Raw genomic sequence first — 27419 nt, forward strand, 5'->3', positions numbered from 1 at the left:
CCAAAACCCCAGCTAAACTAAATAAAAAAAAAAAAATAAACTCAGAATGAGAAATATCTGGAACATTGGATAGAAGCAACAGCTCAAGAAAGTAAATTAGAATGCTATGTGTCTCTAAACAGAGAATATAAATTGGCAGAATACCTAATCACAGTGGCAGAGCCTAAACTAAGAAAAGTCCTGACCATGTACAGACTCCGTGACCATACCTCACTATAGAGACATGCAGACACAGACAGACCTGGCTACCAAAAGACAGTGTCCACACTGCACACAACATGAAGTGGAAACACAACTGCACTTTTTAACAACATGCCCTAATTATACACAAATTAGGGAAACATTCTTCCCTCAATTCACAAACCAGCACAAAGACTTTAACAAAAATACAACAAAAGGACAAACTGCCATACATTCTGGGAGAAACCTCAACAAGCTCTAGCCGGCTATAAGGTACGTCAAGTCCTGCCACGATTAAAGGACAAGCAGTAGAACAGAACCACAAGTCACAGCCTGAAGAAAACACTGTAAAATACACATCTAATCCTTCTCCTGTCTCTTTATTATAATTTTTATTAGTACTTTCATTTTACTGTATACAGATATGTGACCCTGGACCACAAAACCAGTCTTAAGTCGCTGGGGTATATTTTTTTTAGCAATAGTAAAAAAAAAAAACATTTGTATGGGTCAAGATAATAGATTTTTCTATTATGCCAAAAATCATTAGCATATAATAGTTGTTTCTCGACCAAATATTGTCCTATTCTAACAAAACCAAACATCAATGGAAAGATCATTTATCCAGATTTCAGATGATGTATAAATCTCAATTTTGAAAAATGTACACTTAAGATTGATTTTGTGGTCCAGGGTCACATATATAGACTCTATATGCCATATAATGTACTTCTATTCTTACTGTATGTATATTTTGTGCTAAATGTCTATTTAAATGTTTCCATGCTTTGGCAGTGTAAAGAGACTTTTTTTACCATGCCAATAAAGCTACTTAAATCTGAATCTGAATCTGATTCTCAGAGCCGAGACTTCAATCCACTTACATTATATGACTGACAGACTGCAACAGTTTGAGTTAAAAATCTCCATTTGTGTTCTACTGAAGAAACATCTTGGAACCCCGGGGTGTAAGCAGATAAAAATCACATTTTCATTTTTGGGTGAACTATCCCAAAAATATTAAATATTCACAAAGGCCATTTAAATTGTCATGTTTGTTGCTCATTAACGGTTGAGTGAGAGGGTTAATGTGGTGCAGGTTGTTATAGACCAGGGGTTTTCAAACTGTGGGTCGCGACCCACTCGTGGGTCACGGAATGGAACAAGGTGGGTCGCACAAAGTCACTTGGCTGCAGCTAATTTTGCGTTTCAATGACACACAGACACTAACACAGTTCAGTCTAGGGCTGCACGAATGTGACGAGTGGGGCGGGGCCTAGTGCCATGGGAACAGAGCTAGGCCGGTGGAGTGATTGGGAAATGAGCAACACTCACCGGTCTCAAGAACCACGGAGGAGATCGGAAAGATACAAAAGAGGAGCGATGACAGTGAAGGACGAGAGAGGACCAGGCCTGGGTTTTATTTTGTGTTTGTTTTTTATTTGTGCACGGCAGTCATCCGAGAGGGGCTGTCGCGCTGTTTTGTGTTTATTTGGTTATTAAAACTTTGTTTGATTGTCCGCCGGTTCCCACCTCTTTCCACGAAGGAGTCATCGAGGCGGTGGGCTGGAGTGAGTTCGCCCCCCCCCCCCCCCCCGGCAACTCACTCCAGCCCACCACATCGAGCACCCTCGGCGGCAGACTCCTTCGCCCTGCTCGATGGCACTGCGGATTCACCCCAGCGGCGAAGGATCTTCGGCAGCGCGCCCCTCCTTCCTCCCTGGCTTCGGCACCAGTGTAAAACATTAAAATCTTCACAATCACAGGAAGAAGGAGGCGGGAACTGGGAACCCACTCATCACAACGATATAGCCCACCAACATTAATAATGAACTGCAATATCCTTAGTGTGATTTTCAAATTGCAATTAAGTCCGTGTGCGTTGCGTGTTTTGAAGGTCTCAGAGCAATGTCATTAAAAGGTTCAATCGGTCTTTTTTTACCTATTTCACAATTATTTTAATCTCCAAACTGTTTTAGATAGTTCTGCTTTGCTTCTTATGCTTTTCTAAAAAAGTGTTGGATTGTGCTCCGTTCTCGCCGACACACACGGAAGGATCATGAATGCAACAAAACACAGCAGCGCAGATCACACTTCACTGGAGTGAGCCTGCTTCACGTTTTTATGGACACTACATATTTTAACGCCAGTAAACAAAAATTAAAACTTGTAAATTTGTAGTGAAATTTTCAGTTGTACTCTAAAATAAAATGGTTATTTTTCTTAAATACTTAATTTCTGTCATAAAAATTTTAAGTAAGATTAGGTTTAAAGTAATTTCACTCGTTGTTTTTTTTTTTTTTTTAATATTTTGGTGGGTCGTGAAATATATTACACTTGTCTAGGTGGGTCGTGGAATGGAAAAGTTTGGGAACCACTGTTATAGACCATTTTTAGTAAGTATTGTCACATCTAGTTGAACTCAGAGGAGTCTGTTGGTTTCTCAGATGGTCATCTTCGGCTCCCCAAAGCATTAAGTTGTCCCTGAATGTAACTTCTCTGGCTGTCAAGTCCATGGAGTTTAGCAAAAAGCAATAGTTGCACATATCTGTCTCAGAGAGATTGCACTCACTTATCACTTCCTGTGCTGTTCTGCGAAGCAGTTGTCTGCTTTTGTCAGGAGGCAATTAGAGTCAGCACACAAGATGCCCTGTTTCATTTATCTCAGATTCAGAATGAGGTACGGTACTCAGGCCTCACCTTGTCAGCCTATGACATGCTACTGCTCACAGCCAATCACAAAGAGTCAGAACTGGCTGAAGTAATCACTTTACAGTGGTTGGAGAAGTAAACACTTTACAGAGAAGGGAAAATCTGACTTTACCTTGATGGGGTGGAAAGGCAGATGTAGTGGGATTAGTGATACATGCTGTGGAGAGACATAAAAAACAAAGCAAGTGAATGGAAGTAAAGGATTTAGAAAAGGGTGATGCGGAAGTTAACCAAAATCTGGGGGATACCTTAAAAGATCAGTCATCATTTACTCACCCTTATTTCACGAATTCACGCTTACATATAATTAACTGAGGTATGGTATGCGTATTTGGCGTGCTGTCCGGGAAAGGGCTCCGAGCTTGGGAATGGCCCGAGCCTAGAGTACCCCCCCCCCTTCCCCGTCTAATTATAAAGTGAACTCGAAGTTAGGAGATGGGGTGGAGGAGGGATGCTGATTAACCATCGATGGATAGAGGTAAGTCAGCGATATTTATACTGTGGGATTGATTACTAGATTGTGGTCCACCTTTGTTGATTAGGCTAAGTATCTGACGCTCCTCCCGAACCTTCTTAACGAGAACATCATGTAATTGCAAAATGGTATGATCTTCTTTCTTCTGTGCAACACAAATAAGGGTATTTCTAAGAACATTTGATTGTTTGAACTTTTTGAAAATTATATTGGACTGTTTTTGCTCATTGACTTTCATTAAATGGACAAAAGGAATAAGGAATAAGGTTTTGGAATGACATGAATTTTTTTCTCACCTCAGGAATTCACTTCTTTCAGTTTGAAGCATGTTTTTCAGAGATGCACTAGCAGCAGATGGCCAAGTAGATCAGGACTGAAAGAAACAAAGGTATCTAAGAACTTGGCATCCTAAAAAAGTGGAATTAGGTTCTTTTAAATATTTGGGGAAACTCTTTTGAACAAACTTTCTATCTAAAATAAGGGAGGCCTACAGCATTGAATCAACTACAAGAAAAATAACAGTCAGACAAAACCCAAAACCTCAAACCCATCATCAAAATTCAGACAACATCTTCAACAAATGGAAAACAAGTTCAAATGATTCCAAGCAAAATTACTGCTGGATAGTAAAAAGTAAAGATAAAGGACACAATTGTAACACTGTGATGGCCAGGATGTGTTAGTTTGTACATTTTCTAAGTAACTGGATGTTTGAAAGCAGCACTACCCAGCACTGCAGTTTTCCCATCTGCTTCAAAAGCTCAGCCATTGTTCCTCAAAAAGCCCAAGATACCACACCTAAATGGCTACAATCCTGAGTACTACATTTGGGGACTTGAGCCCATTTCAGAACTATAGTAATTTGGCTGTACTCCAAATTATTTTCAATATACACAATAGCAAATGTCTATATTTTGGTTTAAGTTTTTATCAATCTTTTTTGTTCCAAAACCATATGATTTTCCTCCTCCTGTGGAACACAAAATGACATGAAATGTCAATATAATTGTATTATTATTATTATTAGTATGGTACTATTTTCACAAGTAAGTTGTACATTTTCAAAACTCTTAGTACAAAACTTTAAACTGATCACACTTGTAACATGACTAGTCATTCTTTCAAAACCTGACCTCATCATTTCACTGTAGTTGTGCATATTTTCATTCCACATAATCATTGTTTCAAAACACCAGATCATTGTGATATGTATTAAGAACATTTGAATTAATCACCAAAACACAACAGTATGATCTTCTTTCAGTTTAGTACTTTTAACAATCAGTTCATTCAATAGCAAACAATGCAAGATTTGTGTTTCAAATCACCTTTGTTGCTGAGATAATTAAAGTGATACAGGCAATAATTGTCATGTTACATTACCTAGCTTGCATATCTCACATAAAATCAATAATGTTTTGTAAAAGTATTTATCCAGTGTGTTATCAAATGGTGTGATGAAGGTATGACATGGCCATAAGGTTTTCTGCTAGAAAAGTTTACTGTCAATGCAGTAAATGTCCTCACTGTGCCATATGACTGAATCTATATTCTAGATAAATTTTTCAGATGAAGGTTGAGTTATAGTAATGTGCAGTCTTTACCATGGCAATGCTTCAGTATACAGTATCACATGGCATAATGTAATGTAAACTGCTATATTTGATGCCATCTGTCTCCCTTCTTCTGAAACATTTCAGAATCAGAATCAGAAAGAGCTTTATTGCCAAGTATGCTTGCGCATACAAGGAATTTGTTTTAGTGACATAAGCTTCCAGTAAACAGAGACAACAACACACAGACAAAAAAAAATAAAAATTACAGGAGAATTACAAATTGGCAAATAAATAAGTGTATAAACAATTGTGCTATAAATGATAATGGAATAGGATTGAGTGAGATGCAGGAATGTTCTAGGATGGAGGGGTAACAAATAAATATAAGGATATTGCACATTTTTGCATAAGTTTAAGTGGGAAACATTTAACTGTTCATGAGGTAGATTGCCTGGGGGAAGAAACTATTCTTGTGCCTTGCTGTTCTTGTATTTGCGGCTCTGAGGCGCCGGCCAGATGGCAAAAGTTCAAAGATGGGGTGACTTGGATGTGAGGGATCCAGAGTGATTTTCTGAGTCCTTTTCCTCACTCTGGATGTGTACAGTTCTTGGAGGGTGGGCAGGGGAGCACCAATAATCCTTTCAGCAGTCCGAACAGTTCTCTGTAGTCTTCTGATATCTGATTTTGTAGCTTAACCAAACCAGACAGTAATTGAAGTACACAGGACTGACTCAATGACGGCTGAGTAGAACTGTTTCAGCAGCTCCTGTGGCAGGTTAAACTTCCTCAGCTGGCGAAGGAAGTACAACCTTTGTTGGGCTTTTTTCACAATGGAGCCAATGTGATTGTCCCACTTCAGGTCCTGAGAGATGGTGGTTCCCAGGAATCTGAATGACTCCACTGCAGCCACAGTGCTGTTCATGATGGTGAGTGGGGAAAGTGCAGGGGGGTTTCTCCTAAAGTCCACAGTCATCTCCACTGTTTTGAGCGTGTTCAGCTCCAGGTTGTTAAGACTGCACCAGACAGCCAGCTGCTCAACCTCCTGTCTGTAAGCAGACTCGTCACCGTCCTGGATGAGGCCGATGACTGTAGTGTCGTCTGCAAACTTCAGGAGCTTGACAGAGGGGTCTTTAGAGGTGCAGTCGTTGGTGTACAGGGAGAAGAGCAGAGGGGAGAGAACACATCCCTGAGGGGCACCAGTGTTGGTGGAGCAGCTGTTTGACATGAATTTCCCCAGTCTCACTAACTGTTGCCTATCTGTCAGAAAGCTGGTGATCCACTGACAGATAGAGCTAGGAACAGAGAGCTGGGTCAGTTTGGTCTGGAGGGTTGTTGGGATGATGGTGTTGAAAGCCGAACTAAAGTCCACAAACAGGATCCTCACATAAGTCCCTGTTTTGTCCAGATGTTGCAGGGTGAAGTGCAATGCCATGTTGATTGCATCATCCACGGACCTGTTTGCTCGGTACGCAAACTGCAGGGGGTCCAGTAAGGGTCCAGTGATGTCCTTCAGGTAAGCCAGAACCAGTTTTTCAAACGACTTCATGACGACAGACGTTAGAGCCACAGGTCTGTAGTCATTAAGTCCTGTTATCTTGGGTTTCTTTGGAATGGGGATTATGGTGGAGCGTTTGAAGCAGGAATGCACTTCACACAACTCCAGAGATCTGTTGAAGATCTGTGAAAAGATGGGGGCCAGCTGGTCAGCACAGATTTTCAGACAGGCTGGTGTAACGCCATCTGGGCCTGGTGCTTTTCTTCTTTTGTTTTTCTTGAAGACCTGGCGCACATCATCTTCACAGATTTGAAGAGCAGGAGGTATGGAGAGGGGGATTGCAGGAGGTGTTAATGGTTGTGTAGGGAGATGGTCAGAGTGGGTGTTGGGGGTTTCAAATCTACAATAAAACTCATTCAGGTCGTTAGCAAGTCGTTGATTAGCCTCAGTGCAAGGGGATGGTGTCTTGTAGTTTGTGATGGCTCTCAGTCCTCTCCAAACTGAAGTAGAGTCGTTGGAAGTAAACTGGTCTTCCAACTTTTTAGCGTAGGTCTTTTTAGCCGCTCTAATCTCTTTGTTCAGTGTGTTCCTGGCCTGATTGTACAAGACCCTGTCCCCATTTCTGTAGGCATCCTCTTTGGCCTGACGAAGGTGTCTGAGTTTTACTGTAAACCATGGCTTATCATTGTTGAATGTTAAATAAGTCCTGGTAGGAATGCATATATCCTCACAGAAACTAATATAGGATGTTACAGTCTCTGTGAGTTCGTCCAGATCGGTGGTAGCAGCTTCAAAAACGCTCTAGTCTGTGATGTCAAAACAAGATTGTAAATCCTGCTCTGTTTCGCTGGTCCATCTCTTCACAGTCTTTACTACAGGTTTAGCAGATTTAAGTTTCTGCTTGTAGGTCGGTATAAGATGAACCAGACAGTGATCAGAACGTCCCAAAGCTGCTCGTGGAACAGAGTGATATGCATCCTTTATTGTGGTGTAACAGTGATCCAGTATATTACTGTCTCTGGTGGGACAGGTAACATGCTGTCTGTATTTTGGCAGTTCACGGGAGAGATTGGCTTTATTAAAGTCCCCAAGAATGATTAAAACAGAGTCCGGCTGTTGTTGTTCTGTGTCTGTGATCTGATCAGCGAGTTTCTGTAAAGCTGAGCTCACATGCGCTTGAGGTGGAATGTAAACACTAACCAGAATGAACGAGTGAAACTCCCGCGGCGAATAGAACGGCTTGCAGTTGATAAACTGCGTTTCTAGATCAGGACAGCACATCTTCTTTAACACAGTTACATCTGTACACCACCGTTCATTGATGTAAAAGCATGTCCCGCCACCGCGCGATTTCCCCGTTGATTCTGCTTCGTGGTCCGCTCTGAACAGCTGAAAGCCCGGCAGATGGAGTGCGCTGTCCGGTATGGCGTCATTCAGCCAGGTTTCCGTGAAACACAGAGCAGCAGAGTGAGAGAAATCCTTATTTGTCCGAGAGAGCAGAAGGAGTTCGTCCGTTTTGTTGGGTAGAGAGCGGAGATTTGCGAGATGGATGCTAGGCAACAGCGTTCGAAATCCGCGCTTCCTGAGTCTGACGAGCGCTCCCGCTCGCTTTCCCCGTCTGCGCGTCCTGAAGCGCTTGATCAGCGCCGCTGCTCCTCCGATAACAATGTTCAGTAAAACGTCTGTATAATAGAAATCCGGAAAAATATCATGTGGTGTGTTCTGCCGAATGTTCAGCAGTTCATCCCTTGTGAAACTGATCGTGTTTGTTAAACAAAAGACAGGAAAAACGAACAAAAACAGTACAAACACTGGAGAGCCAAGCACTGAAGCAGCCATGTGCGGCGCCATCCATCAGTTTGCCCAAATATTGGCAAACTTGATCAGAAACATTTCTGATCATTCTCTGATCAGCTCCTCTCTCTTGTGTCCTGCTGTATGTTCACAAGTAGCAAAACAGATGTACAAATGAGGATATCCTCAAAAGGAGGTTTTCGGTGAATTTGTCAAGTTTTGCTTACTTTTGGGTACCAATTTGTCCCAAGAATATGGTTACGGTAAGTAGGTACACACACACACATACACACAGGTTTTTCTATCATTATGGTGACATTCCATAGGGGTAATTGGTTTCATACTGTCTCTCCCTACAATAACCCTACTCCTAAACCATACGCTTAAGGTTTTTTGTTTGCTTGTTTTTTTCTCTCATATGACCCAAAAAAGGACAATGATTTCAGATATTGCCATCTTTGTGGGGACATTATGTCCCAATAAAAAAAGGTTTACCTGAACCACACACACACCCTTACAAAATAGTGGTTATCATCTCAGATTAATCACTTTTAGTGTAAAAATAATTCAGTGCATTTGGTTATTCCTAAATTCTAATCACGTTCTGTAGAAACGTGATTGGAATTTATATCTATTGAATCCATATCTATAGATGCATCAAATGATTCACTGATTAGCCATTAAGATGAGTTAGATTAAATAATAGACAAATGTATTAAACTGAATGAGAAGTTTGATAGTAGTAGCTTTATGAAAGGCAGTTCTTTCAGTCGGTCACTCTCGATGCCACGTCGGTGACCGACGAATATGGGATATCGCTTCGATAGACCAATCTACTTTGAGTGTAAACTAAACGAGCCAATGCACATTGGCATGCAATTATTACATCCACCTGCCGCTGATCACTGCGTGAGTATAAGAAGGCAGCAGGTGCAATGCATACCAGCTTTTCGTTTCGAAGCCGAGCGACAGTGTCGTTCTGCTTACCTTGACTGTGTCTACGGTGAACTGCGAGTTCAGCACGCTCTGGGAAGCTTCATGTGTTGGCGTGACGGCGCTACAGTGGCGGTCGTTCCAGTATCGAGTGGGTTGCACACTTCAGGCTGCACTATCCCCTGTCGTGTGGCAAGCGGCCATCTCCCCTGTGCGCCTCAGCACTGAAAGAGCATTTCCTAAAAGAGCAAATTCTCTCTAAAAGAGTTCCACGGGTGCATCTTTTTAAAGACGACGGATCCTCCTTTTAAGGATGCCGTTTCAACCATGCGTTTCTGGGTGCGGTCGTTACCTGGCACCGGGTGATGGTCACGATCGCTGCCTCACGTGTCTGGGCATCAAGAACGCTGAGGTGGCTTTCGTGGATGAGTCATGTTCCCATTGCGGGAAGATGACCATCTCGGAGCTGCGAACCAGGCTCCACTACCCTCAAGGGGGCGGAGTCCCGCTGCCTCTGCTGTGATCTGGGGCTCGTTCTGGCGGACAGAGGAGATCCACTTCTGGTAGTAGCATGGGCGGTTTGAGGGTCACAGTGGTGCCTATGCGGCTTGCAGGGAAGCTGCTTCCGCCTTACACGCCATGGCGTTACTGCAGGTGCACCAGGCTAAGGCATTGAAGGACCTGCACAAGGGTGTTCACGACCCAGAATTTCTAAAGGAACTCCGAACCGCCACTGACCTCGCGCTCTGAGCGACGAAGGTCACCGCTAGTTTCCTTGGGTCGTGCGATGTCCACGCTTGTGGTCCAGGAGCGCCATCTCTGGCTGTGTCTGACAGACATGAGGGACACCGACAAGGTCCGGTTCCTCAATGCCCCTGTGTCCCAGACCGGCCTATTCGGCGACACGGTCGAGAGCTCCGCCCAGCAGTTCTCGGCTGCCCGGAAGCAGACTGAGGCGATACGACACATCCTGCCCCCGGCGGGCACCTGCTGCCTCCTCCCGTCCGCCGGCCGCAGTGCCCCAGCCTGCACGTCGCCGAGGGCGGCCCCTTGCGTCTGCCCCCGCTCCCGCGCCGCATCTCGCTGCGGCCTCCAGCAAAGCAGCGCCGTGGAGCCGGGCGTGGGCGAGCGACCCAGAGATGGAGGGATCTGCTCTTCGGGAGATGGTGAACACACCACTCCCTCCCCGGAGGAGGGCCGGGTGGAGAATCTTTTGTTTAATTTTTTACCCAAATACTCGATAAAAGAGTAATTTCCATTATCTCTGGGTCCCAGGAGGGCACGGAGAGTTGCGGACGGCCAAGCTCCGGACCTCACTCATCATCCTCCTTCGCCAGATGGCAGCAGCGGGCGGTTCGAGAGCGTCAACAAAGGCCCTACTCACGCACCCTCTGCCAACCCGTAGAACCAGGTGAGCCCTGCACCCCACACCACACTCCGGCCTGCTTACAAGCCGCCCGAGTTGGGTCCCTGTGTTCCACCTCGCTGCCCCACTGCGGGTACGGCTGTGGTTCTGCTGGTTCCGATGTGCCTGAGCCTGAGCCTGCTGGGCCTTCGGGTCAACTGGGAAAAGAGCAAACTCTCGCCGAAGGCAGAGGATCTCTTTTCTTGGTATGGAGTTCGATTCGGTCGAACAGACAGCACGCCTCACAGAGGAACGTGCGCGGTTGGTGCTAGCCTGCTTGAATACGTTCAAGGGCAGGACAGCGGTCCCACTGAAACTCTTTCAGAGGCTCCTGGGGCATATGGCGGCCGCGGTGGCACTTACACCGCTCGGCCTATTGCATATGAGACCACTCCAGCACTGGCTTTATGGCCGAGTCCCGAGGTGGGCGTGGAAGCGTGGCACTCACCGGGTCCAAGTTACACCGGCCTGTCGCCAAACCCTCACCCCGTGGTCAGATCTTGTATTTCTCCGGGCAGGGGTGCCCCTAGAGCAGATCTCCAGGCATGCTGTGGTTTACACGGATGCCTCCACCACCGGCTGGGGGGCCACGTACAACGGGCATGCAGTCTCAGGGGTTTGGATGGGCCCGCAGCTGCAGTGGCACATCAATTGCCTAGAGTTGCTAGCAGTACACCTTGCCTTGAACCGTCTCAAAGGTCTCTTACGAAGCAAGCATGTGCTGGTCCAAATGGACAACACTGCGACCGTTGCGTACATCAACCGACAAGGTTGTCTGCGCTCCTGTCGCATGTCGCAACTCACTTGCCACCTCCTCCTTTGGAGTCAGAAGGTTCTGAGGTCACTTCGTGCCATTCACATTCCAGGCCCGCTCAATCGTACAGCCGATGAGCTGTCTCGAGCAATGCTCCCGGGAGAATGGCGACTCCATCCCCTGACGGTCCAGCTGATTTGGAGACGGTTCGGAGCCGCTCAGGTAGACCTGTTTGCTTCTCCAGAGACCTCTCACTGCCAGTTGTTCTACTCCCTGACCTAGGGAACTCTCGGCATGGACGCAGTGGCACACAGCTGGCTTTTGGGAGTCTTTGGGTAAGCATGCCCTCATCGTCAGGTTCCTTAGAGGGGCCAGGAGGTTAAATCCATCCCAGCCCCCCTGTATACCCTCTTGGGACCTGAGTCTAGTGCTTAAATCACTACAGCAGGGCCCATTCGAGCCTTTGCATTCAGTTGAGCTAAAGTTTCTTTCATTGAAAACTTTGCTCCTGCTTGCACTGGCCCCTCTATATAGGGTAGGGGACCTGCATGCATTTTCGCTCGACGATTCGTGCCTAGAGTTTGGACCGGCTGACTCCCAGGTAATCCTGAGGCCCCGGCCTGGCTACGTGCCCAAGGTTCCCACTACACCCTTCAAAGACCAAGTGGTGAACCTGCAAGCGCTGCCCCTGGAGGAGGCAGACCCAGCCCTGGCTGTGCTTTGTCCCGTTCGACCATTAAGGTGCTACGTAGACCGGACACAAAGCTTCAGGACCTCACACCAGCTCTTTGTCTGTTATGGAGGCCGGCAGAAGGGGAGTGCCGTCTCTAAGCAGAGGATGGCCCACTGGATTGTGGATGCCATAACCCTGGCTTATCAGGCTCAGAGTGTGCCCTGCCTGTTCAGAGCTCTCACTTCTGTTACGAGCTCACTCAACTAGAAGTGTTGCATCCTCCTGGGTGCTGGCTCGTGGCGCCTCGCTGACAGATATTTGTAGAGCTGCGGGCTGGGTGACCCCTAACACGTTCGCTAGGTTCTATAGCCTTCGTGTAGAGCCGGTATCCTCCTGTGTTCTCACCTCAAACGGGTAGTGGCACTGAGAGGCCCCGGTTAGTGTTGGCTTGCTTACAGTTTTTCTCAGTCGCTTTGGTACATTTCTCAGATCAGAATTGAAATTCTCAAAACTACCTGTTCAATTCTCACATCATTGTGTCACTTGTGCACATCAAAAAAGCAGTTTCTCATTTCTTTGGACAAGTTTCAAATGCTTTGGTACATCCATGCAAATGATTATGTACAATTCTCTGTTGTTTCCTACATTATCAGTTGCTAATGTCATGTTGCTCAAAATTTATTATATAGTTTTCTGTGCAATAGTCTTACCCCCCAAAACATCGGGTCTTTAGTTCATCGTATAAGTCATTAAATGCAAAATGGTTAATCTAGTTGTCATAGTTGTCAACTGCAAAGCACACTTTTTTTTAAACATTATTATTAGACTTTTTGTCAATTTGGCATGAATTGTGCAAGTGAATATTTACTAATGAGGAGAATGTAGATGATAAACCAATGATAAACCATTTCTCTGAAAAAGCTCAAAGGTTCATCTCATGAATCTTCAGTTGGAAAGCTTATACTGTATTGACAGAGGACAACACAAGAGTTACACATCTAGACAATTGACTTATTTTCATCTTTGTGCCCTTATTTCTTTTTCCTTTTCTATATCACAATGACATTGTAAAGGTTTTTTTTTGGCCAGACCACTAGTAAAAGTGTAACTGGGAATTCTATCCAGTCTCTTTCAATCAATATCCCACATACAGTAATGTGTAAATTTGTACTTTTGAAATGGATATATGGCATACTGTTTAATACAGTAACTGTCATCCAAAATGTTGCCATAGTTTACATCAGAACATCTCTCCAGAGTACACTGTTATATTGACAACATGACTAAGCAATTTGACTGTCTTATCCGTAAACTATGACACAAGGACTTGTCATTCGATGGCACTGACATGTTCATTGACACAGATATTTATTTTTGAGAGATGAACTAAGGATTTTGAGCAAGAGACTGGCTTTTGCAGGTAATCCATGGTGTTTTGCTATTTGTACGAGTTGTTTTGAGAAATGCACTTACTGTTTTGCAAATTGTGAGTTTGATTCGAGAAATGTACCAAAGCGACTGAGAAAAACTGTAAACTGCTCCAGAGTGTCCGTACTGTAGACCCTGTTGAGATCCTCCATCACCCTAAGTAGCTGGATGCGGCGGAACGTCTGGTGCCAGACCTTCATGATGAATCCGTGAGAACCATGGAAGGGTGGGTTCCATATTGAGACCTAAGCGGTACTCGTATGTGTATAGTCCATGGTTTAGCCTTAGAGCCCGTGTTTCCCCGGCAGACTTCTGCCTTCCCAAGAGGGTTTTAATCACCTAAAATTTCTCTGTGTGCTCCTAAACGGATGCTATATGTGTATTTGCCTCCGAGACCTCCTTCGGGAAGGATGGGGCTTCCGCAGCGTCCTGGTTCGAAGCGGACCGGGTACGTTTTCCCAGTGTTATCCAATCTCGCCCAGTGAGGTAGTGCTTTGACATCGGTGAGTGGAGCTACTTGTTCTGAGCCCCGGCCTACACCTAATAGGGGCGCAGGCGGCTCACACAGGGCACTGGAAGGGGCAGTACCCATGGCGCTTTGATAGGGATCCCATATTTGTCGGTCACCTACGTGGCGTCGAGAGTTACCGACTGAAAGGGAACGTCTCGGTTACGTATGGTAACCCACGTTCCCTGAAGGAGGGAACGGAGACGCCACGTCCCATCGCCATGGTTGCTGTACCGCCGCTATACTCACACAGTGATCAGCGGCAGCTGGATGCAATAATTGCATGCCAATGTGCATTGGCTCGTTTAGTTTACACTCAAAGTAGATTGGTCTATCGAAGCGATATCCCATATTCGTCGGTCACCGACATGCCGTCTCCGTTCCCTCCTTCAGGGAACGAGGGTTACCATACGTAACTGTGACGTTACTGTGCATGACATATTTAGGCCTATATAGATGAAACACTTATTTTGTGTAGTGAAAAGGACATTTTTTGATTGTGTGTATTGTGTGTAACTTAATTGCACTTTTGATGATCTGTTGTGATATTAGTACTAAGAATTTTTAAAATTTACAAAATGCTTGTGAAAAAAAAAAAAAAAGTTAAATTAGTGCATATGACTTGTGCACAATAGTCCAAGTCTTCTGAAGCACTACAGTACCCCAGTTACTCAGCAACACTTTTTTTAATTTTGTTGTTGCATTGTTTAGTATAAGTCTGTTTGCCTCCTCATCTTTACAATTTACACAATGGTTTTTATACGCTGACATGAGCAAACAATTATTTTAGAGTTTTTGACCTTGTTCTCTGTGTTACAATAACACCTGCACATTTAATTAAACATAATTACTTCACTTAGCTCGCTCACAGGCCATTCTGTCTTCGTTCAGCCTTTTGTGGTTGGATCAGCATGCTTAGCCATGTATGTGGACGCTTCATTTGGAGATAATTGCTAATAATTATCCACTGATAAGTCAGTACAGCACAAGGCGGCTTGAGAACCTGGGCTGTTTTGCTGTCTGTTTCCAAACTGGCACAAGAAGATAAGATATGAAATGATGAAGACAAGTTCTTTTTTCAAGAGGTCAGTTGAAAGGGGGACCATTAAAAAGAGAAAATACGATGTTGTTTGTGCTCTTATTGTCAGTCAGGCTTCCGTTATTTTGGAGGTCACAGACTAGTATATCAATAAAAGATAAATATATAAATCACTATTAGCAGCATGTTATTCCTTCTGCCTTTCAAAGAGGACATTCTGCATTGAAACTTTTTTGTTAGACTCAAAGCTGACTGAACAAAAACCTCCTTCATTATTATTCTTTGTTGTATGTTAGCCATCTTTACCACACAACACCCTAATTTCTAGAATTACACATTTATTTCTACACAATATTTTCTTTCCCCAAGTAGTAGTTCAAAAAACAAGAGCATAGGTAGATTCTAGCATCATGTTGTTCCAAACCAATGTGCATTTTATTCTGTAAAACACTTTTAAAATCATTGGGTGAACAATTTCCTTTACACATCTTAAGGTTTCAATGAATACAAACAGTTAAGTATGAAATTTAAGGGTCATGATGGAGGGCAAGATTTTCAGTAAATAACAAATCTTAATCTTTGACCGCATTGACTTCAGAATACTTGTAATATAGCGTTGATTTTTGAGCTTAACAGCCATTATTGTATTGAAAAGAATACCATAGACAATGCATAAACAAACACATAAAACTCCACAGAAGTAAGAAAGTCAGGTTTGGAACAAGATTGAGTTGAGTAATGACAGAATTTTGTTTCAACATATTTCTTTAAAGGGATAGTCCACCAACTAATTAGCAAACTAACTACCTAAATAAATAATAAAAATAAGAATATCTACAATCATTTGCTCACCCTCATGTCATTCCAAACCTGTAAGATATCTTGGTATTTTGCTGATACTGTTGATAACCATATATTTCTGGTTCCATTGAATTCCATAGTTTTTTATTGTTTGTTTGTTACGGCATAGGCGGTATATGCTAAGGGCGCCACTCATCCATAGGGGCGCCAGAATGAGTAAACAATTTTTTTATAATAGGCTACTATTTAAAAACCATTAATTCGAAATACTACCAAATAAAGCAAAAAAAAAGTCCAGCTCTTCAATCTTCCCCCGCCCATCGAGTGCTTGAAGTGCGTCAGAAACAGAGCGCGCGCACGATCAGTTGGTAATTTGTTGTGTAGCGTGCCCATACTTGCCAACCTTGAGACCTCATAATTAGGGAGATATTAAAAAGGACCGGGGGGGGGGGGGGTTGTGTGTCGTCATATATATCACATACACACAAACGATGTGTCGTCATATATAATATCACATACACAAACGCAAAGAAAAATGTAATTCATTTATTTGACAAATTCAATTCCTTAAGGCCTCTCCTCTCCCTAATTTGTTAGCTAAATGAAGAGATATGAAATAGCTAGATCTTATCAATAAACATTTATTAATTCATAGCCTAATGCAACAATTACATAAGTAAACTCTCAAAACATTATAATTATGACATTTCATTTTTAAATTTTCATGTAACAGTCTAAAGCTAAATAAATAGCTGTTCTTGCCTTTCATTTCAGACGTCTGCCTCTAGGGGCCGTTCACATATCGCATCTTTTTAATGTTTTTGAAATTTCTTTCAAAAACATTAAAAATAGTAATGTTTCCAAACTTTTGGCCTGTACTGTATCCCCCCAAAACTGCACAACTAAAACATTAATAAAAAAGTGATAATAAAAAATGCGTCTTAAAACTGACATGATTGTACAAAATCACAGTCTGGGGACTCAGAACTCAGAACAACTGCTAACATTAAGTTTAAGGTAAAAATAACTGCCATGAAATTATAGTATCTTACTCCTATGCAATAAATTGTTCATTCACTACATCTCTTTACCTCTGTCTTTATCCTCTTCTCTTCTTTTTGGCACTGTATCTATCGCAGACTATGCTCATTTATAATGTGTCATGTAAATTCGGCCTTCCGTTACAATCAGGAAACTTTCACCGTGTCTAGAACTGGCGCGAGCTGCCAGGCCCGTTTCTACGAGCTGTGTGTTAACAAAAGCAGTGCTGTGACTGCTGTCTACATTGGATGCGGTGTCGGGCACGCTACACAACAAATTACCAACAACTGATCACGCGCGCTCTGTTTCTGACGCACTTCAAGCACTCGATGGGCGGGGGAAGATTGAAGAGCCGGACTTTTTTTTTTTTTTTTTTGCTTTATTTTGTAGTGTTTCGAATTAATGGTTTTTAAATAGTAGCCTATTCTAAAAAAAATAAATTAAAATAAAAAAATTCACTCGTTCACTAATACTGGCGCCCCTATGGATGAGTGGCGCCCTTAGCATTTGCCTATACCGCCTATGCCGCGGGCCGGCCCTGGACGGAAGGCCGAATTTACATGACACATTATAAATGAGCATAGTCTGTGATAGATACAGTGCCAAAAAGAAGAGAAGAGGATAAAGACAGAGGTAAAGAGATGTAGTGAAAGAACAATTTATTGCATAGGAGTAAGATACTATAATTTCATGGCAGTTATTTTTACCTTAAACTTAATGTTAGCAGTTGTTCTGAATTCTTAGTCCCCAGACTGTGATTTTGTACAATCATGTCAGTTTTAAGACGCATTTTTTATTATCACTTTTTTATTAATGTTTTACTCTACATTTGTGGAGTTTTGGGGGGACACAGAACAGGCCAAAAATTTGGAAACATTACTATTTTTAATGTTTTTGAAAGAAGTTTCTTCTGCTCATCAAGCCTGCATTTATTTGATCAAAAATACAGAAAAAATTTAATATTGTGATATATTAATACAATTTAAAATAATTTGTTTTCAATTTATTATACTTTAAATTATCATTTATTTCTGTGATGCAAAGCTGAATTTTCAGCATCATTACTCCATTCTTCAGTGTCACATGTGACATCCGGTCTATTACATGATCCTTTAGAAATCATTCTAATATGATGATTTATTATGAGGGTTGGAAACAGTTCTGCTGTAATGTGTGTGTGTGTGTGTGTGTGTGTGTGTGTATATATATATATATATATATATATATATATATATATATATATATATATATATATGCTAAATCATGAACACAATGACAGGGTGAAATGGGCTGTGATGCATGGGGCGCCAGGTAAAATCTTGCCTAGGGCATCAAATTGGTCAGGGCTGGCCCTGCGCCAGCTTATTGGTGGAGAGTAGACAGAGTGATGAAGCCAATCAGGATATGGGGATGATTAAGAGGCCATGATGGTCAGAGGCCAATGGGCAAATTTGGCCAGGATGCCGGGGTTACACCCCTAATCCTCTTTTTTACACCCCTTAAAAAAGATGGTGCTGTTTTTACATTATAGTGTCTTTGTGACTATACTGGGGCGTTCGGACCCACACAGATCACAGGGTGAGCACTCCTGCTGGCCTCACTAACACCTGGTTTTCCTAAGTGGTCTCCCTTCCAGGTACTGACCAGGCTCAACCCTGCTTAGCTTCCGTGGGCAACCAGTCTTGGGCTAGAGGGGGGGTATGGCTGCTGGCCATATTAGACTGCTGTGGAAACTCACAATCAGAATGCACATGCACATTCACTGCAATCCTTTATCAGATTGTAAGGTAGTGTTTGTGAATATGGTATAGCCTGGTTAAATTAAGACAGACAGTTTCTATGATGGAGCCCTGGAGAGCAGCTTTGGCATTAACGTCTAATTAAGTATATATTTTTGCTGCGTTTCTCCTTGAGGCAGCTATTGCACCTCGTCTCCCCTGGTGACCAGACTGGAAGGAGAATGTTTCGTTTCTGTTAGCGATGCTACCATGCCGACGGCAAAGAGACCCGGCGGGCCCTTACTCTGTCCCCTTCATTACATCAGATACACAGCTCTGCCTCGTATCAACACAGTGATTAAAATGTTACTTGTGATAAGAGGATATGAAGGTCAAGCTACATGGAATCTGAGACCTCCACCTGAACTGAACAAGGAAGCTTCATCAGAATGCCATGCATGCCTTTTATTTCTTGCAGCTCGATGGCTTTGTTTTGTTCAGTCACTGGACCAGCCTTGTTAGTTCAGGATGGTGAGCCATTCACTGCAATGCATAGTTCTTACTGAATAAGTACCTCATTGCCTATTTGAAATGTTACATGTCACTGTAAAACAGCCTGTTTTTATGGTTTTTACTCTTGTGTAGTTTTAATATGTCTCAGAAGTCTATTAATTGCTGTTTATATGCAGTTTAATGACCCACTATAATATCAGGGACTAATTTGCATCATATGTCATTATTTTTTGGGAGATTTTATGTTTCCAAGCTTGCTGACATTTCACAGAAGCAACAGATTCATGTTTGGCTGACAGGTGCCAGTTTTAAAGAGGATGTCCTAGAATCTTGAGATTTGACATGCCCTTCTGTTAAATTAAAAAACTATAGATAATGAGATGCAAATCAGGGTGTCTGGAGAATAATGCCCTCTCATTTATTCTGCCCGTGTATACCTGCGGGGACTGAGCAGTCATTTGTCACTTACAAACGTGATACAGTGCATCATATTTATCAGCCCCTGCACGTGCATCTCTTTGGACACACCGGTTTTAATGGTTTAAATATTGCTCCTCTGTGCCCACGCAGGGCAGACCATACACCTGTGTGAGGAAGAGAGACGGCAGACATCAAGAGCCTGGTTATGCCCGTAATCCGCAAGGAGCCTCAGTCTGGAAAAAGTTAGATCAAAGACTAGTGACTGATCAGCTTTTTTTTTTTTTTTTACAGTGTTAGTTTAATTTGTTAGAATGAAGCTGTGAAGCTTTAAAGGAATTATTTTTTTCCTAACTTAATGAATGGCATATGAGACATGATGTTTATTACTGCAAAGTATTATTTCAGCTTTAATAATAACTTTATAGTAATACATTTACATTGAAGGCTTGTATATTTATATTAATTTCCATCATTCATTTGTATGTTTAAATTCCGTTTTCTATTTCCATTTTTACGAATAATTTTCTATTACCTTACTCCACAAAATTGATTCATTGGAGTCACACTTAATCACGTGTAGTCAAGTTGGGGAAACAAGGTGGATTATGATTATGGCTGTATATACAGAAGAGGTTAAGGATAATTGTTATTCAATAAATGAGTCCAAAAAAATATTTGTGCAAGTGATGGTCAATTTGTTTTTAAATTAGGAGCAAGAATCAGATGTGAACTGAAAAACAGACACACATATAGTCTAAACAAGTTAAGCTACTCTGTTCTAGCTGCAGAACAGTTTCACATAACTGCATCACATTTCTTTACATCAGTACTACATGTGTGCCACAGAAATATCCATCTATTGCCTTCCTGTATACAAAATCAATTTCCGTGCTTAGAGAGGAAACGGGGGGAGCAAACCTCCCTACATAGTGTGTTTGATACAAATGCTTGCTGGGGCTTGTCCTCAGTGGCCATACTAAATGTATTACCAACAACATTTTAAGCATGACTCCCTCTGAGGATTTAAAACTTTCACAACTGCTTTGGAATTGATTGATATTAAATAGAATGCATATAGCACAACATTTGTAAATAATAAGTGCTCAACATATACCCCAAATATACTTAAATGCACTTATTTTTTTAATATTATTTAGCAGTTTTCTTTCACTCATTGCAAGTGTGAACTGTATGTAATTATTTCTTTTCCAGTGGGATAATTATAAATAACCTATCTTTCGAGAGGAAAGAAAAAAAAAACATAAAAATAATGATGTTGATTTTGCAGAATCCTTGACACCATGTGCAAGGTTTTGAAGTCACTTTCTGGAAGCTTCAGAATACCCCCACATGCCGATTCACGTTTAGTTGAAATGCAAATGATTTACAAGGTCACTCTGGTCTCTAAGTGCTGGTTCCAATTTTTTTCTCCCTCTCGGGTGTAATTGAACTCCACGATTGAAAATCCACAAGGGCTTGTGTTTAATTTATTTTTCTCTCTCTTTCTTTCACTGTGACAGGTGCAAGTGCAACCTTCATGCCAACAGCTGCATCTTTGACAAAGAGAGACTGACTTGTGAGTGTGAGCACAACACCACAGGGCCTGACTGTGGCCGCTGTAAGAGGAATTATCAGGCCAGAGCTTGGAGCGCAGGGTCCTATCTCCCTATCCCCAAGGGCACAGCAAATATCTGTGAGTACACACAGACACACACACATACACACATATTCCCATTCCACTTACTGGAAAGAACAATATGGGCTCTGTGTTTGTGGATAACAAGGCTCACATGTCCTTTTATTCTGACTATAAACCATCTCTCTTACTGCTGTCCTACCTTTCACAATGCGCTCATGCTGTCTCCCCAGAAGCTATTACCCTACTTCCAGTTTAAAAAACAGGTCCTCACAGGAACTCTGACACCAAACGCTGAACAACACAGTCACTTCTAAACTTTAAGAAGGGCTATCAAACATCATCAACACTGGTTTCTGTTGAATTACAAACTAAATACTTGTTATTGTGTACTGCATTGAGATATAGTCCAAAACTTGGTGGTACTATGAATATCACTTGTGATATTAAATCCCAAAATATTTAAATGAAATGTGAATTTCTGAAATTTTATTTGATATGTCTTTCTTTAGCTTTGATGACATCAGCACTTGAGCTGAATAAGCTCTACAGATTTGAAAATCTTTTACTTATTATTATTTTTTTATCATAATTAAAATCATAAACTTTTCAGTTTGTTTCCAGGATTAAATTAAACATTTCTAGTATTCACATCTCACTGTATACTATGGTACTGTATGATTTCCATATGCCATACTGTATTTACATTCACAGTACTTCAGAGAATGCCATAGTATTACCATTATGGCTGTTCCAAAGGACCTACAATAAAGAAATAATAATTAAAAAATCTCACCATCATGAACATGTATGACATACTTTTTGTTCTGTAGAACTGAAAATATTGTAAATAATATTTCAGTCTTTTTGCTATTTTTTTTATTATTTTATAAAAGTCCAAAAAAAAACAGAAAGAAAGAAAGTCACACAGTTTTTAAATGGCATACTTGTAGTCTTTCAAAGAATGCACTGCATGTCAAATGTTAGAACTATAACAGAAGGACAGTTAGCCTTTAGAAAACCAGTGCTGTTTGTAATTCCAGCCAGAGGACTGCACCACCACTGCAGTTCAGTTCAAATGGCAGGAGACAGAGCTTTCAATCCAACACACAGAATGTTTGCCCAGAAGTAAACTAGTACTATTAAACACACACCATATGCTTCTGGGACTAAAGCAGCAGCACAAACCACAGATATGACTTTAGCATGCAGAAACTGTTGCATGCCAAAACTTTCTTTTCAGTCCTCAGCAGGTTTGTGTGTGTGTAGATGCATGTGTATGAGTGGAGTGACGCGTGCCTCCTGGCAGCTGCTGTACCTCATGACTCTCTAGGAGCCGGTGGAGTGTTTTGAAGGACTGAGATTGACAGGACATTATTAAAAAAAAAGAAAAGAAAAAGCCAGCACACAGCCTCACCTTAAACCCCTTATTATGGTCCTGTGTGAGTAGAGTGAGAAATCCATAACATAATAATGCTGCAAAAGCCATAGATCATTAGATCATTCCCTTTGGAATAAAAATAATTAGATTAAACAATAATAATATTTCAGACATAAGAAAGGCAGTTTGTCATTTTAAAACCAATTGCAGCTGATTTTACAACAGTTCTATGTGCTTGACACCATGTGGAAGGGCAATGGAAACAAGTGGGGTAAATGAAAAAAAACTAGCAGTAAAAATAGAGTTGATGTAGGTTAGTAGATGTCCAGTAATCTGCTATTTTTATCCTATAAGTAGTATTGTAGCACATTGTAGCATTGTATGCAAGTGCATGCACAGAATAAATGCAATAATCCAACACATTCTAAAAATGATGCACTAAAATGAATGAAGCATTACTGTAGGTCATGTTAATTACAGCAATTAAAAAAATTAAATTAAAAAAAAGTATTTTATAGGTTTGTTCATATATTAGTTGAAGGCCACTGTCAAAGAAACCTGGGCTTCCATACCACCTCAGCAGTGCCACAAACTGATCACCTCCATGCCACGCCGAATAGGGGCAGTAATTAAAGCAAAAAGAGCCCCTACCAAGTATTGAGTACATGTACAGTAGATGGACATACTTTCCAGAAGGCCAACAATTCACTAAAAAAAAGTTTGTATTTTTTTATTGGTCTTATTCTAATTTGTTGAGATTGTTGAATTAGTGGGTTTTTGTTACTGTAAATGTGAGCCAAAAGTTGGGAAGTCGTGGCCTAATGGTTAGAGAGTCAGACTCCCAATCGAAAGGTTGTGAGTTCGAGTCCCGGGCCGGCAGGAATTGTGGGTGGGGGGAGTGCATGTACAGTTCTCTCTCCACCTTCAATACCACGACTTAGGTGCCCTTGAGCAAGGCATCGAACCCCCAACTGCTCCCCGGGCGCCGCAGCATAAATGGCTGCCCACTGCTCCGGGTGTGTGCTCACAGTGTGTGTGTGTGTTCACTGCTCTGTGTGTGCACTTTGGATGGGTTAAACGCAGAGCACAAATTCCGAGTATGGGTCACCATACTTGGCTGAATGTCACTTCACAAATCATCACAATTAAAAGAACCAAAGACTTAAACTACTTCAGTCTGTGTGCACTGAATTTATTTAATACACAAATTTCACAATTTAAGTTGAATTACTGAAATAAATGAACTTTTCCAGGACATTTATTACATATACCCTTTTGGACCATGAGGGTGAGTAAATGATGACACAAATTTCATTTTTGGGTTGGTTAACTACACCTTTAATAATTTGTTTTATAAATTGTATTAATATTACTATGGGAATATGAATTTATTTCTTTAATGAAATGATACTCTAAAATAAACTAAAACTGCCAGTAGGTGGAAGTAATGGCAACATTTGTTGGCGAAATTGAGCAAAAATAACACAATATTAACTTCTTAATTATTGAACTGTTGTATAAGATCAGTATCACATTTGCACTCATGTGATATTGCACTTAGCCTATTGCTTGTGTGATATTGCTTAACTATATGATGTAAATGTGAGAAGAAAATCTTGAATTTTGGGACATTCTAACTGCATTCTATAGGCTCAATCGTGAAGTGAGTTGTTGCCCTGCCTCATATTTTGTCATCAATTAATTTTACTGAATGTCAGATGACCCACGCAAGTGCGTTAGATGCGTTAATAATTTTAATGCATTATTTTTCACCATAATTAATTAATCTAATTAGCGTGTGTGTGTGTGTCCCTGGACCACAAAACCAGTCATAAGGGTCAATTTGTCGAGATTTTCAGACCGAGATACAACTATTTGAAAATCTGGAATCTGAGAGTGCAAAAAAATCTAAATACTGAGAAAATCACCTTAAAGTTGTCCAAATTAAGTTTTTAGCAATGCATATTACTAATCAAAAATTAAGTTTTTCTATATTTACAGTAGAAAATTGTTAAAAAAAAATATCTCCATGGAACATGATCTTTAATAACCTAACGATTTTTGGCATAAATGAAAAATCGATAATTTTTCGGCCGTACAATGTTTTTTTTGTCTATTGATATATACACACTCACACACACATATAAAATATTTAGTTGTCTATGTTCTGTTGTTTCTGTGTAGGACAGAGTTATTCCTTTTAGTCTGAGAGGATCAGAAAAACCAGGAAAAGAGTTTGAGATTGAGGAAACAGCGTTGGATATCACTCTTTGTCAAAGCTTCTGAGAAGTAGCTAGGTACTCGCTTTACGTCGGAACGGCAAGTCGGAGAGCGATCAGTTCAAGAATTAGCAATGACAGACCATTTCTGCTCTCGAGGAGAGGGGAAGTGATGAGGGTGCCCCCATTTTCTCCCTCCTTGAAAAGGTGGCAATGGGACTCACATGCAATGTTCTGGCCCATGCTGAATCTAAAATGCCTTCTTAAACTTGACTAATGTTTGTGTTTTATGGCTTGCCAGATTGATGAAGGGTTTCATGATGCGACTCAAAATAAGGTCTGATCTGCACTGTGCCTGCTGTTTCCCAAACACAGCGACTGCAGGGAAATCAGCAACTCCCCGTTTACATTTAAAAATGCGCAGAGAGGATTAGCAAGTGATGCTAATTGTTTTCCACGTCTCTGCTGAGTAATACTCTGTGGTTTAAGACAGCACTTCTTTACAGAGAACTGACTAATTCCTCTTGTCCTGGCAGGATTAAACTGTGCAAATGAAACTTCAAATCAGCCCGGTCTGGCCTTGTAAATTACTTGTGATCAAAGCACTTAAAGAGAGAGATGTGTCCCGACACTGTTTCAGTAAAGGTTTTTATCGCTCCTCATCAGTCCGTGAGGGTAAAAGCTGAACATGATATAAGCTTTTATGCGACTTATTGATTTTACAGCTTTTTAACATTTAATTATTTGGATACAAAATTCCACTCAGCATACAACAGGAGCCATGAAAATCATGCTTGAGCGAGATCCACCAGGGGAGGAGATTCATAATACCTCATTTACTTCCGTTCAGCCTAGCTAGAGAAGACAGCCCAGCACATCTGGTGATGACAGTCGCAATGAGAGTAAATTATTATCAACAGTGCCGTAGTGTACGACTGATGGCTGGTTTTGTTTTTTAATTAGTATACATAAGTAAGGGGCTACCAGATGTCAGTGTTTTCGCCTGGCGTTGTTTGGCGTCCTTGAATCTAACGGTTCATTCCTGGGCTGAAACTATAACAGCTGTACCCTTCCTCCCCCACCTGCCATCCTCAGACATGCAAACTTTCTTATAGAAAGAACATACACTCAGAGAGGAAGCTGATTCCAGCCGTGTTCCGTCCTGTAGAAGGTGTTTGCCTTTCTTGTTGTGTAGCATGAATGATCTTGAAGTGTAATTAAGCGTGTCCTCAGTCCTTGTTCCACTGCCGTACGCCTATGCTAGCCAATGCTATAATTAGTGCTATCTGAAGGGCCAGGTGGCCATCTTGTCTTCTCCCAGAAGAGGAAAGTTATTTTGTACCGTTTTTGTTATCTAATTATTCATGTTAACATCTCCACCCTGGCTGCATATCCTCCACAACCCCCACGGTTTCCTTTTCCATCTTGACTCTCGTAGTGTCAGCTCCGAAAGCATATTAGGTTCGCTCCCTCTTTCTATCTGATTTATCCTCTTTCTTTGTTTTGTGTTATGTTCTCCTTATTCCCCCATGAGACCTGGATTGTTTACTCTGCCTTTTCCACATCTTTCTCTGTGCTGCCGCAACGGTAATCTCTCTTTCAAATATTTGTTTCTTCCATCACAGGATTTTCTGCCATGCGTCGCATTCCCAGAATCTTAACTGACTCATCGCAGTCACTTTTTCATACTTGCCATCTCCCGTACAAATCTATTCACTCTGCACTTTAAGACATTCAGATGGAGGCACCGTTACTGTAGTGGAGGTTGGACAACAAGTTCCACTGGTGTGGATTGTTACATTTCTGTTTTGAGGCACATGGTTGCTTGTTCATGTCATGGCTCACATCCGGATGGAAAATGGATGATGGATGGCCAGGAAATGTAAGCGGCCAGAGAAAGTAATTACAAACTTTGCCTAGGGTAGAAATTTTGTAGATAAGCGTTACCGGAATGTCCAGGTGGACAGAAAAAGCAAACAGATGAGACTCTGTGAAGGTCAGGATGTTGCTCTACCAGAACAACAATAATGAGGCCACCAGCAATTCAGCTAGCTCTGTTTTCAACATGAAACATGAAATAAAGCATCACAGAAGGTATTGTCCTTTCTCTGGCAAAGAAAGTGGCCGGTTAAGGGACAGATTGGCTTTCAAATTGGAAAAAAGGAAAGTCGTCACAATTTTTGTGCGGTCCAGCGGGAATCCCTCAAGCTGGATGACTTGGCAGGCGAGTGAGTGTGTTATGTAGGGCAGGACAGATCTGGTATCTTGCCCAGGTTGGGTTAATTACGTCCCTTCAACCTCTGGGAGGAAGCCTGAAAAATTAACTGTCAGTATAACATGTGTTTAGGTGTGTGTGGGTGGATTTGTCTCCCAAGAGACTGTCTATTCTTTATCATTCTGTGCAGGTTCATACAACATTGTAGTAGTATTTTGACAGCATAATTGCTTGATTATGAGAAAAGGGTCTTATTAATTTATGGAAAGGTGGGTTCGCACAAAATCAAGGAAGTATTTGTTTAAATAGAAGAAACATATAATAAGTACAGTATATACAGGCATATTTATAATATATATACAATCTGAAAAAATCTGTCAAAGTTGTGACTTTCAGGCATTGTTGCGCGTCTCTGGTGGGACATCTTTCTACCTTATTTGCACCCCCCACCCCCGAAAGGTACCGTTTTTTAACATTTTGTCAGATAATAATTCAGGTGTGTTAAACAGCCAATAGCATGAAA

General features: G+C 41.7%; 1 protein-coding gene across 8 annotated transcripts in view; it reads left to right on the forward strand.

The window, feature by feature from the left end:
* ntng1a (netrin g1a) overlaps positions 1 to 27419 on the forward strand; it is a 118396-nt gene that overhangs the window by 69546 nt on the left and 21431 nt on the right. For all 8 annotated transcript variants that reach the window (XM_059524947.1, XM_059524953.1, XM_059524946.1 and 5 more), the window contains exon 4: positions 20966 to 21138. In XM_059524947.1, coding sequence (XP_059380930.1) covers positions 20966 to 21138 — 173 coding nt within the window. The remainder of the gene's footprint in view (positions 1 to 20965; positions 21139 to 27419) is intronic.

The sequence above is a fragment of the Carassius carassius genome, chromosome 35 (genome assembly GCF_963082965.1).
Source record: "Carassius carassius chromosome 35, fCarCar2.1, whole genome shotgun sequence".
Lineage (NCBI taxonomy): Eukaryota > Metazoa > Chordata > Actinopteri > Cypriniformes > Cyprinidae > Carassius > Carassius carassius.